The sequence below is a fragment of the Anoplopoma fimbria genome, chromosome 11 (genome assembly GCF_027596085.1).
Source record: "Anoplopoma fimbria isolate UVic2021 breed Golden Eagle Sablefish chromosome 11, Afim_UVic_2022, whole genome shotgun sequence".
NCBI classification, from domain to species: domain Eukaryota; kingdom Metazoa; phylum Chordata; class Actinopteri; order Perciformes; family Anoplopomatidae; genus Anoplopoma; species Anoplopoma fimbria.
In genome coordinates this window covers 12,142,371-12,162,888 of record NC_072459.1, presented here as the reverse complement: position 1 = coordinate 12,162,888, position 20,518 = coordinate 12,142,371, and the positions used below count along the sequence as shown (strand labels likewise).

Below are 20,518 nucleotides of genomic sequence, written 5' to 3'. Positions count from 1 at the left end.
TGGAAGAGACACAACCTTCAGACTCATAAATGTTTTTAACATAAGAACAAGAGCTAGAACTTAAGCAGTTTTTTTGCGGCATCAATAAACAAAGCCTTGCCTGGCACTTTGTGAAGTTAGCAGAACGTCTATGGGTCCCTGTCTGGGTTTGACATGACTGACGTGCAATGATATTCTCTGTACTCTTTCCATAACAAAAGATCACGAGAGCTGTTCTCAAACAGCACAGTCTCACGATGTTGAGAAGTTTGCTCTCCTCAATTAAACTTGGCAAGGACACAAATATTCACGTGGTATTCTTGGACTTGCTGTTCGCCCTGGCTTCTACTGAAAGCACACGCTGTGACTACTTCAGTATTAGTTAGGCTTTACTTTAGGAATGCAAGAAGGACAAACTTCCTCTTGGCATCTACTCATGAGTGTGTACCTGCAGTTTACTCTGAAATAAGGATGTGATGGTTGGAAGGTGTGTACTTTAGGAAGTTCTCTAACCGGTCTTTTAGCTGTATTACAGAAGTTCGGTGATTTTCAGACTCTAAATCCCCTGCTGTGTGTTCCCCGTAATCTCAAGCAAATGCCACTATGTTGCACTAAACTGATGCTGATCAAGATTTAATAGAAGTTTGCCACTATCTCTTATGAGGAAATCAGATTAAATTGGCGAAATTCTGGGCGAAAATGTCATACGATTTGTGTGGAATGGAACATCCTACAAGTGGCTGTTGTCCTTCCAATATAGCATACAAGTCTGCTATTCTAAGTTATGACAGCAGGAGGAATAATTTTAAAATGTGAACAATTTGTGATAAGCTGTGACTGGTCTTGGTGCTAAATTAATTCATTGGAGAAGGACAGAAGTAAACCAGACTGACCCTGGACAAATAACCCGCACATACTCCACAAATTGTCTGCTTTTTCAGTAGAATTATAGGTAATAAATCTCCTGAGTTTATCATACAATCTATGTGCAGTAAAATGTTTATTTCGTAGTTCAATATATACAAAATATCTTCTTCAATCAGCTGTTGAGAGCCTTTCTCTGAATTGTCCTTGTTGTTTATTTTTCATTGTTAAATTGTTCCTACATGTACATTTTATAGTACTGATATTTCCGGCATGACGTATTTTCGACAGGCTGATCAGAGTACAATAAAAGCAACTTAGGTAAAGCATCGTGAACGTAACGGCTTGATGTTTGAGATGTGGTTTAACACCCCAACCACACACTGTACACTCATCTGTATGGAGTACACTAGCCTACTGCAGAGTACTCAAAATATATTGCACTGAAGATTTTTTTATTTATGTTTTTCCCAAGAATTTTGGAACCAACTGACCTACACATCGCAAATCTATTGCTCTGCCTCGACAGAAGTAACATGCATTGTTAGCGTTCCCGAGGCCAAATTAAATGGCATTGATTTCTAAATTAATTACTTCTGCATACACTTGCATATTGCAAAGTTTTTGTTAAAAAACTATTACCTGCACCAAAACTAGAAAAGTGTTTACCTAGCTTTGACTCTTGCTTGCTGTGTGTATTTTCAGTAAACACTCCACAAGTAAGTAATGCCACTAGCTTTATCCTTTAGCTTAACATAATGATATCCAAACATGATATGGCACATTAGACATTATGTTCAAAACAACTTTAGTGTGTGAACATGTGCAACACAGGGTTTCCCCCCCAGGAAACTACGTAGCCGACGTGTTGAGACAAACAGATCTTGACGTGTCTCCTCCTGGTTCGTCATTGTTCCTCATTGGTGGAGTCAACCAGATGGGAAATTATACAGCAACAGGACTATTTTCTCTTGGCACAGTAATTAGTCCACGCTAAAGGTCTCAGCTGTCATCCAGCTGATTGAGCCCCATCATAAACTCACACTGCTTCCTATTAGGAAACAAAGAATAACTGTGGGGTTGTCATAAGTACATCCTCCATCCTCCTTCTTTACATTCCTCTGGATTACATCATTAGGCTCCGCTGCCTCTGCTGTCTGTCGCCACATGACGTGCCCCTATAGTTCTCACAAATACAATAATTGGTGGCAGCAGTGCTCGGCTGATCCCGGGCATTTTCAAGTTCCGCGTCTGGTTGCCATGTAGAAGACGGGCTGAGGAGGAAGGAGCGAGGGGAAGGTGTGAACGAACAGATGATGATGATGACGGCATCCTGGCTTCTGATTGCGTGTGACTCTCCCTGATTCTAATCAGCTGCTGTTGCTTTGAAATTACCCCCTTTGCATGTAATTGCTGCGTGTGTGTGTGTGTGCGTGCGTGCGTGCGTGCGTGTGTGTGTGTGACAGATCAGAATGAGTGGAGACGGATGAATATCCCATAGTTTTAGTCGACAATCTATTTCACACATGTTTTTTGCTACTTGCCAGCCTAAGTCATATTAATCTAGTGTTTTTCTCCTATCTGCAGTCTTAATGCTTCCGCTCCCGGGTTCTCCACATTCTTCCTGTCTCACCCCACAGCACAAATTGGTGTCGAACAGATTTGATTAATTTTGTAGGAGACGATTCTCTGCCCTAATTTTAATTGTCTGCTTTAATTTTTGGCCCGAGTGCTGATAATGAATTCATTCAGCCCTCGTGTAGGAAGTCGTAAAATGGACAGCTTCTCTGTCTCTGCAAAGGAAAAGATAACACTTCAGCCGTGATATAGTGATATAGTTCTATAGTTCTTATTTCATTACTCCTTTAAGTGGAAGCTGATACAGAGGAGTGTTTCAATGGGAAGGGGATATACAATACATGATTACACATACACAATTGCTCTATTCTTGAAATACTCCAGCCTCGCAATTTTCTATCTCTCTTCATGTCACACAACGTCAAGTGCCTCCTGGCCCCATTTCCCAATTAACCAGCACAATTAGGGTAACAATGTAGTACAAGAGAACTGGGATGACAAATTTAGCAACAATGGGATGAAGAGATGAAGAAAGAACCTACCTCCATTGTATTTTTTTTTTCTTCTGCTCTTCACTTCCCCTTAGCTGCATGTCGCTGCAAACTTATTTCTTATATAATAGTTATATCCGTGGCTAATCATATAATGCTTTATGTTCCATAACTGCAAGAATTTTCTGTATGTTTATTCAGCGGCAGTGGGTCAGCATGTGTGAGTGTGTAAAGTTTGTGTAAGAATAGTGGCCAGGCTTGTGTCAGCTACCTTTGTCCTCCTCAGTGGGAGAGTGTGCCGTAATGATGCTGCACAGGGCTTTGCTTTGTTATGTAATCCTCCCACCACTTTCAAACACCACCACTCTTTATTATAAAGCCTTGTGTTAATGTAGGTGTGTGCACGAGTACACGCTGATGCATGAATGATGTGTGTGCGTTTCATGTGACCTTATCCTAATTTATGAGATGCACTCCACTTCAGAGTGAGGCAGAGCGAAGAAACATTTAGGTATAAACATTTCTTTAGCGAGGCCCTGAGGGATGTGTTAGTCTTTTATCTTCCCAGAGGCAGCGAGAGCGGGGATACCTTTTTTATACGAGTGCTGTGTGAGTGCTTGAAGATGGGATTCTCCCCAATTATGCGCCTATTCTTCTGATATATTAGACTAGCAGAGCCAGATGGTAAATAAAAGGAGCTGATTTAACTTGCTAAGTTGCTATTAGAGTAGCTTATGAAGCTCATTCCACCGTCTCTTTGTGGTAGCCTGGGGATAGGTTTATGTAAAACAAAAAAGATGACACAGTGCCCTCTGTAAAAAAGTAATCAGCTGTGTATTCAAGAGTCTGCAGTATTAAATATGCTCTTTTTTTTTCCAAGGACATAACTCAAAATAAGTTTCTCCCCAGACTGTCACTGTGTTCCTGAGAGCTGCTGAGGTGGTGCACAGACTTGCTACGAGTCCATTTTGCTTGAGGGCTAAAGCCAGTTAACAGACAGGAACCTTACAGGGAGTTCAGCCAGCTAATATCCTTGGGAACCTGAAGTGCACCTGTATTTTTGCTCACTTTTGTTACTTATTTACACTTTAAGCCACAAGGACCAGAATTGGACCAAAAACTTTGGAAACAATTAAATTATTATTTGATCAATATAATAAAATAATAAAATGGCAACTATGTCAATAATTAATTAAACCTGTTTTTCAATGTCAGGATTGTATGGGTATAGTAAACTGAAAATCTTTGAGTTTTGACTGTTATTCAAAATAAAAAATAAGCTACATGAGACTTAATAGAGAAAAAATTTGATCATTTCATTTGAGAAAACAATTGGGAGAATAATCAATACTGAATAATAATCATTAGTTGAAGCCTTAGAAAAGCCGTAGTAATACGTAGATAAAAATGCATCCCTGATGATTAGCACAAGTGAACCAATTTAATTAAAAAGTATTTACAATAGTTAAGGCCACATCTTTGACGGTTCTTATTGGTTGTGACTGAATCTCTTTTCATCGTCCCTGTTTTTGTAATCCAGTCCAGTTTTGGCCGCACCGGCTTTAGATACAAGCGCTTTCATGGAGAGGCGTAGTAAAATAGTTCCTGCTGGTAATGACGGTATCAGTGGTTTATGTGTGACTCACTGGTATTTCTACTGTAGGTGGGTTGTGCTGCACTCGAGCCACTTGAACCTCAACTCCTGACGGGAAACACACCATAGCGAGCGCACATGCACATGTAGCGTCCTATCCAAATCTCGTCTCTCATTAAAAACAAAAGACAGATAGCAAGATTGAGAGGCTGATGATTTTCAGGATGAGCTGCATGATTGTTTCAGGTTGAAACTGGCGGCAACTTGCCATATAATATTCTGCCACAGTGTGAATCCAGGCTAGAAGTCGATTATTAAGTGTTCCCCTGCAGTATTGATGGCTGGTGTAGGGACTGCTGCTGCGGCAATGTTGTGGTTGTCTCTCTGTCCCCTGGCTGTTCCTGACTAGCTGACTGGGGACCGGCTAATTGGAGGAAGCCCTGGAGGAAGCACAGGGGGAGGAAGGAGAGGTAGAGGAAACGATGATGGTGGGAGATGTCAGGCATCATGCAACTCTGCATTTACACCGACTCTGCCCTCAGTTTATTATGATCTTGCATATCTGCAGTAACGGCGAGTGACAACATTTGCTTGGTTTCTTTTTATAGTAATAAATAAGATTGTTTCTTATGACAGGATACTTGCATTAAACAAAGATTATAGGTTTCATTTTAATTGTAGATGCAGAGGAATTATGGCCATGTCTGTAGAATCTACACTGCTCTGTTCTCTAGCAACCACAGGGACCCTTGATTTCTGTCATCTCATGCTCTTAAGGGTAACAACATGCATCTCTGAAAATGCAAATTTCAGTCAGTTTTTAGACCACGAGTATCTCTCCCACTCCTCCGCCACCACCATCAACCCCAGCTTCTACTGCCTCAGCCCACCTGGACTATTTCTCACTGTGAGAGGACAGGATGTGGGTGGAGGAAGCCATTCCTGCCCTCATCAACATTCAAGACAACCACTTAGTGCGTCCAAAGATTCTAGTCGGTGGCTATTTGCTCTGTGCGAGACAGATTCTGTGCATCTGAAAGACGTTTGTGTATGTCAGAGAGAGATAGAGGCAGGGAGTGCGATGGAGAACGAATAGATCAAGGTGTAAGTCCGTCTTCTCTGCCCTTGACTCTCGCTCTCTTGATAAGTGAAACCTCTACCTCCCATTTATCTCTTGTTTTCTCTTTCAGACCATCATGGAGCAGTTCAACCCCTGCTTACGGAACTTTGTTGCCATGGGGAAGAACTATGAAAAGGCCCTTGCCAGTAAGTCCTTTTTTCTCTCTTTTATTTTCTCAGTGCTGCCTGTTTTTTCGCTGCAGGTTTGGGCAGACGGCCAAGCCAGCACTCTCTCTGTCTCTTTCTTGTATATCTATCTACCGCTCTGTATTTGTGTATTCTGACAAAAACAAGAGGCCTCTCATGTGATGCAGAAGTGAGAATAGCTTTCTGTCTGCGTTCAAATTCACCAAAGAAAACGTGTGGATGAATGTTTGTCGCTCCCTAAACACTAACAGCCATCCATCATGCTTTTTTGAGATTTTTCATTTCTCTGACTTTGTAACAAGGTCCCAAAACTTTCCCCCAAAATGTCCCACCCAACCTTAACACAAGGCTAAACCCCCTCAGTCCAACTAATCCAGCAATTAGTGCGTGTCCCCCCCTTTCCAAGCCTGTGCTTCTTTCCCCTTCTTCCCCCACTGACACACCCAATAACTAATCCTGGCCTTGGTATAGGTAGGAGACAGACCGGCTGAGCCATTAAAGACACACTTTGCAGAATTGGCTCAACCCAACGGACTAAGAGGCTCTGATTTGCGGGGGCAGGGGGATGGGAGGACACACTTCCACCCATATGGTGCAATCACTGAAATTATTCAGCACCAGAAATGCCAAAAGGGCTCCGTTGGTGGGCTTGCTAGATCAGGCTAAATGGACATGTTCCAGGTTTTCTAACACAGCAGTGAGCCGCTAGTTCTAACAGAGTTTCTGAAGTGTAAAAGCAACAGATGCATACAACTGAGTGACTCCGACTGCCTACCGAACACAGCCTGGAACTTATTTTACAAGTTCCCCGACAGCATGAGGAGGACGATGCAAGTACAGGAAATGATCGTTGTCCTGATTAAGGATGTGGTTCTTCCACCTCTTCTTAAGAGGGAAGTGTGAGTGATGGATCAGTAACTCTGAGATGAGCCCCTCCCCTACCAATTGTCTGTCTGCCTTGTAATCAGAGATCCGGTAATCCTCTCCGTCTGTCTCTGTGAGCCCCTCGCCACACATTTCATTAGACAGAAGTAAAGTATCCGTATAGATGCAGCTTATCTGCTCAGCCACCCTTCAGCTGCACACACACACACACACACACACACACACACACACACACACACACACAAACACAAACACACATACTCGCTGCAGCAGCATTGGGCAAGAAGAAAGAGTCTGCTGCTTGGAGATCACTTTGAAAATCTGACGAAACTCCCACCATCCTGCTCTCACAGTCCCCCACCGCACATGTGCAAACTTGCGTGTACAGACAAGGACATCCACACACACTTTCCACATCAAGGCAAAGCAGCGGGGGTGTGTTTGGCATAATGACTAGAAATCAGCCGTGATGCTCTGGAGGCTCTGCTCTCAGTTCTCAGGTGTTCCCCCACCAAGAGAGGAAGGGGGAAACGCACGCCGTCTTCTGCCGTTGACTCAGCTTTAATTTGGGTTAGCATTAGCATATGTGCCTCATCTTCGGAGCAGAGCTGCACGGCTTCCAACCTGGGTGACTTCCTCTATGGCAGGGCTGCATCTGTCTGCTAGAATAAGCCTGCCCCTTGCCAGGCTATTGTTGTAAACGTGTCCCTCACCTGGCAGCTGTCTGCAGGCACAAGGCCCATCTGTCACCTGGACCGCTGTTGAATTCACCTCTAAAAGCGGCGTCCATTATTCACTGGAGATGGGCCGATTGGCAGGCTGTACGGCAGTCGGGCAGAAATCGCTAGAAGCCGACTCTGCCCTGTGTGACCTTTTATTGGCCAGCACAGCGGCAGTTGGAATAATAGGGACTGAGGTGGATATTGATCTGGACAACCAGGAGTACTCTTGATCTTTATTTAGTCAGCGAGACAGAGGAAAAAAAGATATGGCTGCTGATTAGGTTAGCAGTAGCCTCACTGATTGTTTTTGTGTACCCTGAAGATATAGAGCAGAGGTCAAGCATTTTGTGTGTACATGAATAGGTTTGTGTGCACAAATCTGTGACGTCTTGTTCTACTTGACCCTTGGACTCTCTTACTGTATAAGGGGGTTCTTTGATCAAATAGGTAACCCCATTAGATCATAAAGGCAATTAGAGTTACATTTTTACACCTTCCATCAACGCCAGAGGGAAATACTTCTTTCTCCTCCCCGTCCACCTGAAAAGTCATGCTACAGTTTGGGCCGCAATACAGAAATCCAGTGTAGCAGAGGGTGGACACAGCAGGTTGAAGCTTTGTCAATACAGGTCCGCCAAGTCACCGTCTCAACCTGCCGTCCAGTGTTCAGACATATTGACAAAAAAGACGCAATGGAATGGAAGAAAGAAAAAGGACAGTGGTGGTTATCAGCATGTGGTTGACACTGTGACATTACTATTCACTTGCAGACACAACAATGTTTTAGCTATTGGCTGGCAAATATTGCATTTTTGTTGTCTATTTGTAAGTGGATCAAGAAGAGACTAGGTATAAAAAATGCCCCAAAATGTACTCAAACACCTGCCATTATAAATCTGGGAACTGTACAAACTGTTGAGTTTTGATCAACAATCAGGCTTCACTGACTGAGTAGGGGGAATATACTTAGTGCCAAAAAACATCTTAAATATTAAAATTGCTCACATACGCTTTGTGCCGATAATAAACCAACTTTCCTTCCCAGTATAACACTAAGCCATTACCAAAACATCACAGAAAAACATATTTTAATGTTCGTGTTGCTTCCCCATCAAGCACAGATTATCTGTCAGAAAATAATTTCCTCTTCGCAATCAAGCATGCAGATTGCCAACAAGATGATGTTGAGTAATTGCATAGCAACATCAGTGCTGCTTATTTTCTGGTGCTGAGAAGCTGCGATTCACTTGTTCAAAAACTCTGAGGAAAACCAAAAGTAGAAGGAACGAGTGCAAATGTTTGAGGCCAGACTGCTGGCAGACGTTGTTTACTCAAAGCTAAGATGCACAGTTACTTTTAACTTCATAACTCATCCTGCTTTAATTTTTCTTGTTTTGCTTCTCTTTGTCTCTAGATGTGACATTTGCTGCCAAAGGATACTTTGATGCTCTAGTCAGAATGGGTGAACTGGCCAGTGAAAGTCAAGGATCCAAAGATTTAGGTAAGTGACTGACATTCACCTGATGACCTGTGTTTTTTTTTTTCCAACTTTCTCTCTTTTCCTTTCTTATTGTTGGCCGCCGTGGCCTACAACAGCAACACACGCACACCAGCACTCTGTGTAAAAAGAAATTGTCAGGGGAAGCTAATTTGCATTCAGAGAGACGCGTGTGGGTCGATACAGGAGGTGTTTTTTTTTGTTAGAATGTTTACTCAATCTTTTTAGTCCTAAAGCAGTTTGTTGTAAGATTTTGTCCTGGAGGAAACCAATGAGTGAGCTTGTAGCTGAACATAATTTATTTACAACCCTATAGATGATAGTTGAGATTGTTTTTGGAAAAGCCTTTTTTATATGACTGGTTAGCAGTTTGTATTGAAAAAAAGATCCGTAACACAGATGTTAGACGTCTTGCACCTTCTGTGATGTGTGTATGTCATGTCAACTAAGTGTGCCTGTCTGTGTGCGTATGTTCTAGTTATAAACATAGAGGTCAATTGTCAACCAACAGCTGGTCCTCTCATAGTGAATTGTTTCCTTGGTGATTGGCGTCTCTGAGTGAGTGTGGATTCGCTGTCACCAGCCCCTGGGAAATCAGCTCCTGTTTGAAGAGATTCCCTTTGCCCTGATTGGGCTTTTTGACTGCTTGATCTGCGTGTAAATAGCTGTTGATATGACGGGGTCCTTTGTTGCGGTCGAGCTAAGATCTAGTTTGGGTTTTCCTTCAGCCCTGCCAACAGGGACTGACATGAAAGTGCTCTCAGGATGTTTTATTCAGTAAGCGTCCCTGTCTCTCTCTCTATCTCTGCGAGGTTTTCCATTGATACGGGAGCAGTGTCTTCGTGTTGAACTGAGACTCACTTACAGTATTGGGCTCCTCCAAGCCAGACATCCTCAGCTGAACTTGTCGAAAAAGAAGAGAGAAACATGTACGTGATCTGACTGAGATCTGGGCTAATCTCTTTTAGGGCCGAAAAAACACTGTGGCTCTAACAGCGAGGGATTATTTTAAAGAATAGGTTGGGTCAGAAACTATTAAATGTGTGTTGACCTCCTTCGTTGTTACACATATTGCCATGGCAATTGCGCATATGTGCTTGTGTGTGTGTGGAAACGTATCAAATTGCTTTCCTCTTTAGTCACAAGATTGTATGAGGGAACCTTAAACTGATTCCAATTTCAAAAACTCTGCCTGGAGGAAGATCTGCATGGGACTGGATATTCAAAATGACTCATCCTCTCTGTCTTTTTGTCTGTTTTTGTTTCTGTTCATTGCCTGAATCGCTTTGTGCAGTTGTAAGTTAAAAAGGAAAAGCTGTGGTGTAGCTAAAGATATTCGCCCCTGTTGTTCATTGTCAGTCTCCAGGACAATGCGCCAGCTACACCCAACTCCCTACTGCATGCCACTGTGGTTCACAAGGGAAGAATTGTAGTTGTTTTATTTTCCAGCCACCTGCTCGCGAGTCCCCCGCCCTGAGCTCGGCGCCAGGGCCTTGACCTCCTGTCAAACTGCGTGCAGGGATGAGTCGCAAAGCTCAGAGTTTCCTGTTTGACCGGTGGTAGAGCACAGAAATAGCCACAGATTGGAGGAAAAGAGAGCGCTGGAGGTTAGCCAAACAAACCACAGCTTATGTTCTGAGTTTGACAACGCAAATAGTACAGATGTGAGATATCGGTTGAAGTTAACAATCTTGATTCAATTCAAGAGTTAACTTTTTGAATTTCTCTATTGAATTTCATACCATCCTAATCTTATATTTGAGATGTTGCCATGCAAAGTTTGTTTCTCTTCCCTGCAGTAAAGTTGTCTTTTATAGATAATTTCACCCGCTTGTAATGTGTGTATTAATGGAGACTTTAAAAAAATAACACCCAGGGGATATTTTGGCTTGGAGGGAAGTATATTTTGGTTTGATGATTGTTGCTTGCTTGGTATATTTGAACTACACTCAGGCTCAGGCTCCGATTTTAAATTGTTGCCCCCCAGTAACTGGTAGAGACGAACATGAGTGTGAACACCAAAAACACTACATCCATGATTTTCCACGTTCAGGTCAGTCACATGATCAGTTGGCATCATGTTAACGTTGTTGACTGGCTGATTGTTTAAAAAATATATTAAATATCCGCTTTTTTTTCTATAGCCTGTCTCTATTTGCGCATGCTCACACCTTCATATGCACGCATGAGTTTGAGCTCTTGTTGCACCTGTTTAAAGCCCGTTAATTCCATAGAGGCTCTGTAAGAGAAGACCTGCAAACGAGCCACCTACACACCTAAGAGTCGGCAGCTGCTCTCCATCTCTTCCTCCATTTTTTTTTTCCCTCCGTTCTTTCACACACATACACACACACACATAAAAAGTACGCTTTAAGCAGGGAATTAAATTACCTTGTGAAATAATGCCCACTGTTGCTGTTTTTATTATTGACAAATTAACATGCTCTCTACTCTGGTCTTACTTCATTCCTTTAGAACCCAGTACGTTCCCTCAGGAATCCAATCTTGGTGTGTATGTGCATGCATGTGTTCACGCCTATTACACTTGTATACATTTTCTGTGCATTTATCTCTTGTCATTTCCATGTGTTTTTACAATATGAGTGCTCTTTTAATCCACTTGTGTATATCTCTGCCTAAAGAGACAGTCAGTCTCTCTCTCTCTCTCTCTCTCTCTCTCGCCATCCCCACTACTCCCACACACTCCCTCCCACACATCCTCCTCTGGTTGGGCTAATCATCGCCTGTCACTTTTCCACCCACACACACACACATGCATGCACACTCACACGCACACTAACACACACACGCACACACCTGCCCTCTCTTTCGCTTCTCTCCCTCTGTTTCTGCCATCCTCCCCCTCCGTTATCCCTCCTTGTGAGGAAAGAGTAAGCACTTATTACCTCAGTGACATGTGTGGCTTTCCAACCCTTCGAGGGAAATGCCGGAAATGTAGAGTTTGTGGGGCTGAAAATATTTACGACTATCTTCTCCAACCAGCTCTGCTCCACTGTGTTTGTATTCCTGAACTACTTATTTTCCACCACACCCATAGCTGAATAGTCCTGAAATTCCTAGTATTTTGATTCGTCATCGTTCCTAGAGCTCCTTTATCTTTGTTGTAACTGACAGAAATCCAACCAATCAGTCAACTTTGCCTTCTTACAAAAAGCTATCAAAAGGCTCAGAGTCAGTTGAATCAAGTGTTTGTACATGGTAGAGATTAGTTTTTCTGCCTCCGCTGCATTTAACAAACTCAGAAAACAGTCTACTCTTTATCCCATTATTCTTCAGATTACTTCTTAAATGGTTTGATTTCATGATTTAGCACAACTCTTTTGTTGATTAAATTTGTGTTAGCGAATAGAGGCACAAGAGTCTAGTTAATCCGACCCATTGGAGGCCATGTTGGCCTACCAGTTGACAGTAAGTTTCAGAAACACCACCCACTGCAGTACAAAGCATGGCCTATTGCTTACTGGGACATTTTAAAGGGGACATATCATGGAAAACTCACTCTAGCAGTGCTTGTGCACATACATTTGGGTATCTGGAGTGCCTACCAACCCAAAAACAGTGGAATAAGAAAAAAACCCAGTCAGTTTTTGTGGGCTGCCTAGATCAGAATGTAAGTGAACAAGCCATTCAGATTGTGCCCCATTCCTATGTCACATGCAGGCTCATTTGAATATACCCCCCAAGGCAAACTACCTTTGCAAAGGGGCGCCATACTTTTCTCACAAGCCAATCAGAGCATACTGGGCTTTATATGGGAGGAGGGCTTAAAGAGACGGGCTGAAACAGAGCGTTTAGGACAAAGTGAGAATACATGTATATACAGAGAGACAATTTGAGTTTTTTTGAATTTAAAGCATTTAAACACGTTCTAGTAGAAACCCAAAATACAAATGTGAATCTAAAAACCAGCAAAGTATATCCATTTATTTTAGAACAGATGACTGTAGATCTTTTTTCTCTGGTTTCAAAAGGTATTTTGAATTTTCAATGTTTGGATTTTGAAAAGCTCATAGACATCAGAGTTAGTTTATTAAACCCAATTGTATGTGTTTTACATTTCCTGGACTGACAGAATAGTAAAGAGGTTATGTCCTATATTCTGAAGGAAGTGGGTTTCTGTTTACGACTTGCTGGTATGGTCAGCCTGTTCTTTTAGCGTCCTTAAATGGAGTAGAGTTTGAGTTCTGCTCAACTGGCTGTGTGTGTTCCACTATGCTGCTGTTTCACTGTTGGACATACGTAAAAGTCAGACTATAAACTACCAGCCTACTCCCAGTAGATGTAAGACATGTATTTCATTTTTGCTATGGCTCTCATTCTTTACTCTGGTTAACAATTTAAAAATAAACTCCCTCTCGGGCCATTTGGCTGATTAGTCTGTTTTCAAGAACCTGGAGAGGAATGTAAAGTGCTTACAGTTCAGCCTCTCAGCCAGAGGAAATCAAATATCTTCCCCCCCCTTTCTTATCAACTGCTATAACCTTGCTAATTGCCATGTTTTAATAACACACATGTATGATTCAGCACAAAGTCGTGTCTTTTGGGAAATTACATGCATTAGAGAAAGAAATGGGGTCATAATGCAGTCAACCAATAGATTGCTTACGCAGGTTGCTGCTGGGGAAAGGGATCACAAAAAAACCCACCTCATAGCCCTCCAAGTTACCTGAGGAAAAAAAAAAGGTTCACACAGGGAAAATGAGGCTGCAAACTGATGCATCATAGTTGTCTTTTTTAGGTTAATGGATCTGGGACATATGCATTCAATTTCTGCTGGTAATTGGGTGCCATCTAAAAGGCTAAATGATATGTCGTTGTTAAGAGCAGAGGTTAGCGGTGGTGGGTGAAGCGTTAACTCTGACATGCTGTATTTGAATAATCACCCACGAGTACACATACTGTAAACACGCAGCTCTCTCGCTCTCTCTCTCTCTGTTTCCCTCAATGTCTCTCTGTCTTCAGTCTGGCCTACCTCTCTTCCTCCTCCAGCACCTGTCCCTGTTTAAATGAGAGCAGAGGAGCTCTTTTCTTAGCTCCGTCCCAACATCCCAGGGGTCCCTGCCTTCTCCTGCTCTATTTCTAAGACACGCACTGCATGATGGGAAAGCCAGTGGCCCCCACGCTCTCCCTCTATCTACACTCGTTCACGTTGCCCTTCATTTGTTCGTGGCAGCGGAATGTGCTGAAGGTGAGGTAGATACAGCTGGGATGGACATGGACGAACTCTCTGTTTCCTTTACACATTCACTTACACTCCAGTCGACGAATTATCAAACCATTTACATCCTGCACTGGTTAGACTGGCATGCAACAACATACTACAGTGAAAGTGTGATCAAACCAGTGGGTGGACTTTGAGTGATATGGTTTTGTAATGTGTGCAAATCTGCATCTTTTTGGGCGTTTGGGTTTTTAAATGGTGTCTGTCAGGATTATGCAGGGGCTCCTGAAGTTTTTGTCGGAGTGGTCTAGGCAGTTAATCCCCCCCCCTTAAAAAAACGAAGGGTCAAAAGGATCTCCAAACACAGAGTGTATTCAAGCCTAATGCACTAGTGAGGGGAAACAATGGTAGGCATGTAAATATTATTTCCATTTATTTTAAAGTGGGTAAAAGGATGCTGAAATCGCAGGATTAAAATAAAAAAAACCTTGCTGCTGCTACGTACTATTACAAGAGTTCAGGTTGAGTTTAGGTCTACTCACACTCGCATATATGAGAGCAATGCCATATGCAAAACACATCACAAATTATGCATGATATATTTCAATAATCATGACCTAAAGTCTAAGGTCAAGGATTTCAGCATCCTTTTACCCACTTTAAAATAAGTTGAAATAATATTTACATGCCTACCATTGTTTCCCCTCACTAGTGCATTAGGCTTGAATACACTCTGTGTTTGGAGACCCTTTTTTAAGGGGGGATTAACTGCCTAGATCAAATAACACATACTCAGAGTCACTCACTCAGCCACTCCTTGAGTCTCCATACCTCAACAGGTAGATGCATGACTCTGCTGGTTTATTTTTTTTCAAGCGTGAAGGGCTCTGCTACACAGCTTTGGTGTGTACGAGTTCACGTCGGTTCCTTTTCTGTTACATTCTCGAGGGATTTTCCCCATCACTACACGTTTTGCTCTACTCTTTATGTCTGCCTATTTTGCCCTAGCACAAAATTTGTTTTCTCTTTAATTTGCTCTTCCTTTAAACTACATGTTTAGTTTTTTTTAGATGACTTTGATCTAAACAGCAGAGAGACATAAAGACCCTAGATCTTTTAACAGATTCCACAACCACCCACAAGTACACACACTGTAAACTGTCAGAGTACCTGTTCCTGATTTTAATCTGCAATCTTTTTTGCCTCACTATTATTTTAGCGTACTATTTCTACCTCATTTGCTGCTCTGTTTCTCCTGAGTTTGTCAAATCAATCACAGTTCTTTTAATTTATTATTTATACTTTCAGTAAGAAGTAAAAGCAGATACTATGTCATTTGGTTGCTGTGATCAAACTTTCTCTCTGGGGACATGTTTGTTTTTTATGAGGGTTTAAATCATGGATTGCTTTTGCAGCCTTGTGTAGTTTTCTGTTAAATTATTGAACCTATGTACCCTAAAATCGGTAAATAGGTTTATATTTCATGACTGATATCACAAAAGTCAGGTTTTGTTATCAACATATTTTTATGGAGTGGTTCCACCTGGACTTTGGCAACCAGCTACAGTTCATGACCCCCAGCAACATGATTAATGAACCAGCCAGCTGAGATGCTCTGGACCAACCATCAACTCTGTAGAAGGGAATAGGCAGAAGGTTAAGACATATTGGCTATGCAGCCATTTGGCTTTTGCATAATAAGGGAGCAGGAATTCATAATTATAGAGCTTCAGCACAAAGACCTGCTCTACATCTGAATTGGCTTTTTAATCAAGTATTGAGTATGACACCCGGGTTAGAACACCTTATCATTTTTATTCAATAACTTCAAATTCAAAAACTACATCTCCCATCAGGCTTTGACTACTCAAGACTCATCGTATGTTGTTGTTTGAGCTCTAAATGAACTAGTAACGGAATTACTATCATGCTATCTTTATAATATTTTACACAACAAATACTCTTTCATCTGAGCGTACAGTCCAATAACTGCTCCGTTATGTTTCAGCTTTTTGCTGTTATAAGATGTGTTCAGTGGTTCAGGCTGGTGGAACAGTGGCCTAAAAGAGGCTCATTGATACCAGATGGTTTGGATTTGCTACATACAGTCCTATCCAGAAAATGCACGACAACCTACCTGAGACCTTCTTAGAATAAATGTAAAGACTTGCAGTAGCGCTCTGGCCCACTTCTCTTTGACCAGTCTTACATGTCTGCTGTAAAGCCTTCATTATGGCCCAAATGCATGACACCATTGCAGGACAAACTTATATTGGGTTAGTAGGTTGAACAGCTGTGATGTCGAAGCTTCCAAATTTAGCAACGCGTAATATATACTGTATATCAATAGTTTTCTCTTTGGGAGAGGCTATGTGAATGAGCAAAGTGGGTGAAAAGTTCAAACTGAGTTTATTATCCAGTTCACAGAACTACGAAATTTGTGTGTGTGTGTGTGTGCGTGTGCGTGTGATCCAGATTAAGTGTGTTTACATGTTGTGGTTTCACAGGGAGTGTACTCACACACATGTACACAAACCCACGCGCACAGCCACCCAGACTCTCAGCTATTACTTACGTCTGGCACGTTATCCCGCTTCCCCATTATACCTGCCACTTGTTTGTTTCCCCTATGATTTGGCATGCTAGGTAGGCAGATATTAGCATCACTGTATTATTCACACACACACACACACACACACACACACACACACACACACACACACACACACACACACACACACACACACACACACACACACACACACACACACACACACACATACTGTACACAGACTCTGCAGGTGGGATCACTCCACTTTCCTCCCCAGGGAAGTGTAGATGCTGATGTGATGATAGCTGATAGTAAGGGTGGAGATCTTTTGAACAGTGTTTTGTAACACTTTGCAGCCGCTGCACCTCCTCTTGCAACTTCTCCCATGGCAACGACCCTAGCATTATCCTGCTTCCATGACAACCCGTAGTGAATCTGACTTGACCTTCACCAGTGATTCAGTTTCTCTCAATCCACCTCCATTCTCTCCCTCCCTCCATCTCCCTCTTGTTCTCTCTGTTCAACATTGCTAACTTCCACTTCTTTTTTTATTTTTTATTTAATTATTATTCTGCTCCGTAGCCCACATTTTGTCTTTCTTTTTCTCTACCTATGTGGGCGTATCATCGCTTCTCTTACACAAGCAGTCAATACATCTACACACAGCTGATGTCATACTTCAGGGGACAGTCTGTTCCTATGCACCCAAGTCAGTGCTTCCTTCTGTGACTCAGTGGTTTAAGCTGGCGGGCATGTGGCTGCTTGTCACTGAGCTAGAGCTGCAGGCGCAGATCAACCTAAGCACACCTCCCCACAGAGGATCTATTGTTTTCTCCCAACCAGGGAAACACGCAGGGCGGAAGCCAGCTGTGAAATATTGATACAGTATTGACTAGTCTTTCAGAGCAGTGGTTGTGTATCTGCGTTGAGGAATGTTCATTCTCTGCGAGTTCATGAGTGTGTCACTGTGGCCATCGACCTATCTGTCATGTTGCTCCTAGCTGGTATGTGGATATCCTTGTCAGGATGGCAGCTGAGCTCTTACGCTCGGTCTCACAGATTTTGTCATGCCTGCCAGGTTATTTCTTCACGAGAAAAAAATGATGCTGCACAGCACGTTCAAATTATTTCAGCATTATTCCCCTTTATTGATGCTTGATCGAATTATCTGCTGTTAACGTCCCCTGAATGTTGCAGTCCAATAGTCTGTGTTGTTGTGTGATATGATATCAAAGTTGCCATGGTAACTGTTTGCATCTCCAAAGTGTGAGTACATTTAAAAAAAAAAAATTTTAAAAAATTCTCTGCTGTGGCATCGTACCCAGTAATGAAACTGCGGATGACAAGATGAGATCTCTCGCAGATTCATTCATGCCTTACCTTCCTGGAGTTTTGCAAACACCCTGTCTTGCCAGTTTACGTCACGTGTGTGTCTGTGTGTCTGTGTGTCTGTGTGTGTGTGTGTGTGGCACAGCGATGGCTGCTCATTTGTTAATTGATCCAGCTAGTTGAAGCCGCCAACAGAATGCCAGGGTTTCTAAGCCTGAAGATCAGGGATGAGTATCTGTAAGCTGCTTAGCAGGCCTGCTGGGAACTGACGGGAGGCTTTGGCCCGCTTCTCTGCTCCTGTAAGACACAAAATCAGCAGGTTGCACCGTGGGCAGAAGACCTGGCTGTCTTGGGTATACACGAGTTGTAGGGCCAGTGGTTGCACTGAATTTAGCATGCATTCAAAAAAAAATTAACGTCTTTTAAATACCATTGATATTTCTGCACACACTTAACATGGTCAACAGGATGGTTGAAATATAATTGGACTTATTCGTAGGTCATTTGCTATATCAGAGTTAAACCACTGTTTTAAAAGGCACAGACTGTTCAGGAATTCATCTTTTTGCTGTTTGACGTCGTTGTAACTCTTTACATTAGGTCATCCTATTTATAGCATCTGTTGGCAGCAAAAATACACATTTAAAAAAACACATTATAATGTACTTGTAAGCAGATATAAGAGTTGATGTATTTGTCAACAACTGTAACTCCTCACGTGTGTGTCCCACCATTAATGGAGGCTTGACTTCATAAGGGATGTTACAATTGTTGACAAATACTGTGCATTCATAAGAAGTGTTCTTATATGTGCTTCCAAAAATATTATAGCATTTTATAAACCATTTTTTGTTCAAATACCTTTACTGCTTTGCCAACTCAACAATACAAAAATGAAAATGTAACTTTTTTCCAGCTCTGAATATAATGTTTTTGCAGAACATTGATTATATATTATATATTTTTTTTTTCTCCAAATAGTCTTAACACTCCAACCTGCTTCACTGTCTGTCTATAGCTATTTGCATTGTACGTGCTGTCTGTTGAGAAGGAGACCACTCCAAAGCCCTTTGGTGTTTTACCAAAGTTTTTACTGAAAGCACCTCTGCACAAGTTCTGATTTCACTTATGAAGCGTTTTGTTATTGGTTGAGATGAACTCTTACAGGTCCGCTTTCAAAAGAGGACACAGCAGGGGAGTGTGAGACAGAAAAATCTGATGTGAGCTCTAAAATGATGCACTTCAGTATGCAGCTCCTACTCAGCCACAAATGTCCAGTACTTACTTTTCTTTACACAGCATTCCTTTCTGCAGTAAGACAGTGACAAATAGTACTTTAACATAGTTCAGTCTTGTCTCTGATAGTGCCCCACATTTGCCAAATTGTGATGGATATTTATAAATTGCAACTGAAATGCAACTGCTTTGCGGATAAATTCATTTTTTTATAAATGATACCAAAATATGACACAGCATTATTGATATTTTCATCGCAGCCCTCTTATTTAACTCTACTTACATCTCGTTCAATTGACTCTGTAATTTACATATAATATATAGAACGTTCCTTGAATAATCAATTAAAACTATTATTAATACTAGCTGATACCACAGGTTTTCACCAACAATAACCCAGATGCAATATGTCAGACAGAGCTAATGCTAAGGGGCTTTGGAGCTTCTGGTCATTGAAATGTATGTGTGTCTCATTTTTCTGTACATGCGGATCTCACACTGTCTTTCCACTAGGTCTCTATGTATATGTGTCTTTCGCTCAATTTAGCTCTTTGTTTTCCTTTTCCTGACAATGCACTGCATATTCAGAAGAGGCAGCCTGTAGGTATATGAAAATGAAACACTCTCACTAGCTGCATGACCCTTCCTTATCTCTTCTCTTTTGGTCATTTCCTTTTTGTGTGGAGACATTAACCTTTCTTTGAGGTCTTTATTTTTTGTTCTAGTATAAAATCACATTGCCTGATGTTAAGATTAATCAAAGAAAGAAAGGCAAAATGTTTGAGCTCCACCAGACATCAGCACTTACACGCTTGAAGAACCAGAATTTAATTTTAAGCATTTTGTCTCCCCCCATTTTCGTACTTGTCATCACTTGTTATCGTTTCATTTCTCTGTTTTCTGTAACCTTGTACTTCCAAAAAAAACCAAAAAACCTCCATCATGTTGTCTGTAGTCCCAGTAACAAGTCACATGTCCTGTATGTTTGTGTATCTCGTATTGCTGCATGAGCTTTGCACGCTGGGGTCTCTCTGTTTCTCTCTCTTGCTTTTCTTGTTTCCTCCCTTTTCCCCTCTAGCTTCCTACTACCTTCCTCTCTGTTTCTCTGCTCTAGGAATGCTTTTGCTGGTGAGTGTTGTTCACGTGTTCCCTGTCTCCCTCTTTCTCTCTGTGCAGGGGATGTGCTGTTCCAGATGGCTGAGGTCCACAGACAGATCCAAGTTCAGCTGGAAGAGATGGTTGGTATTCTAAGCTCAAAGGGTTTGTCGCTGTGTGGTTCAACACCACACGGTCTCTAAAAAAGCTCTGGCTGTGTAAAAGGTCTCATAATGTAATATTTTAAC

The 20,518-nt window shown here is 41.9% G+C and overlaps 1 protein-coding gene across 8 annotated transcripts in view; it reads left to right on the top strand.

Moving 5' to 3' along the window:
• Positions 1-20,518, top strand: part of baiap2a (BAR/IMD domain containing adaptor protein 2a) — a 50,545-nt gene that overhangs the window by 7,985 nt on the left and 22,042 nt on the right. For 5 of the 8 annotated variants that reach the window (XM_054606886.1, XM_054606889.1, XM_054606885.1 and 2 more), the window contains exons 2-5: positions 5,697-5,772; positions 8,794-8,880; positions 11,353-11,385; positions 20,352-20,413. In XM_054606886.1, coding sequence (XP_054462861.1) covers positions 5,697-5,772; positions 8,794-8,880; positions 11,353-11,385; positions 20,352-20,413 — 258 coding nt within the window. The remainder of the gene's footprint in view (positions 1-5,696; positions 5,773-8,793; positions 8,881-11,352; positions 11,386-20,351; positions 20,414-20,518) is intronic. The other 3 variants (XM_054606892.1, XM_054606887.1, XM_054606891.1) reach the window with 1 other exon arrangement.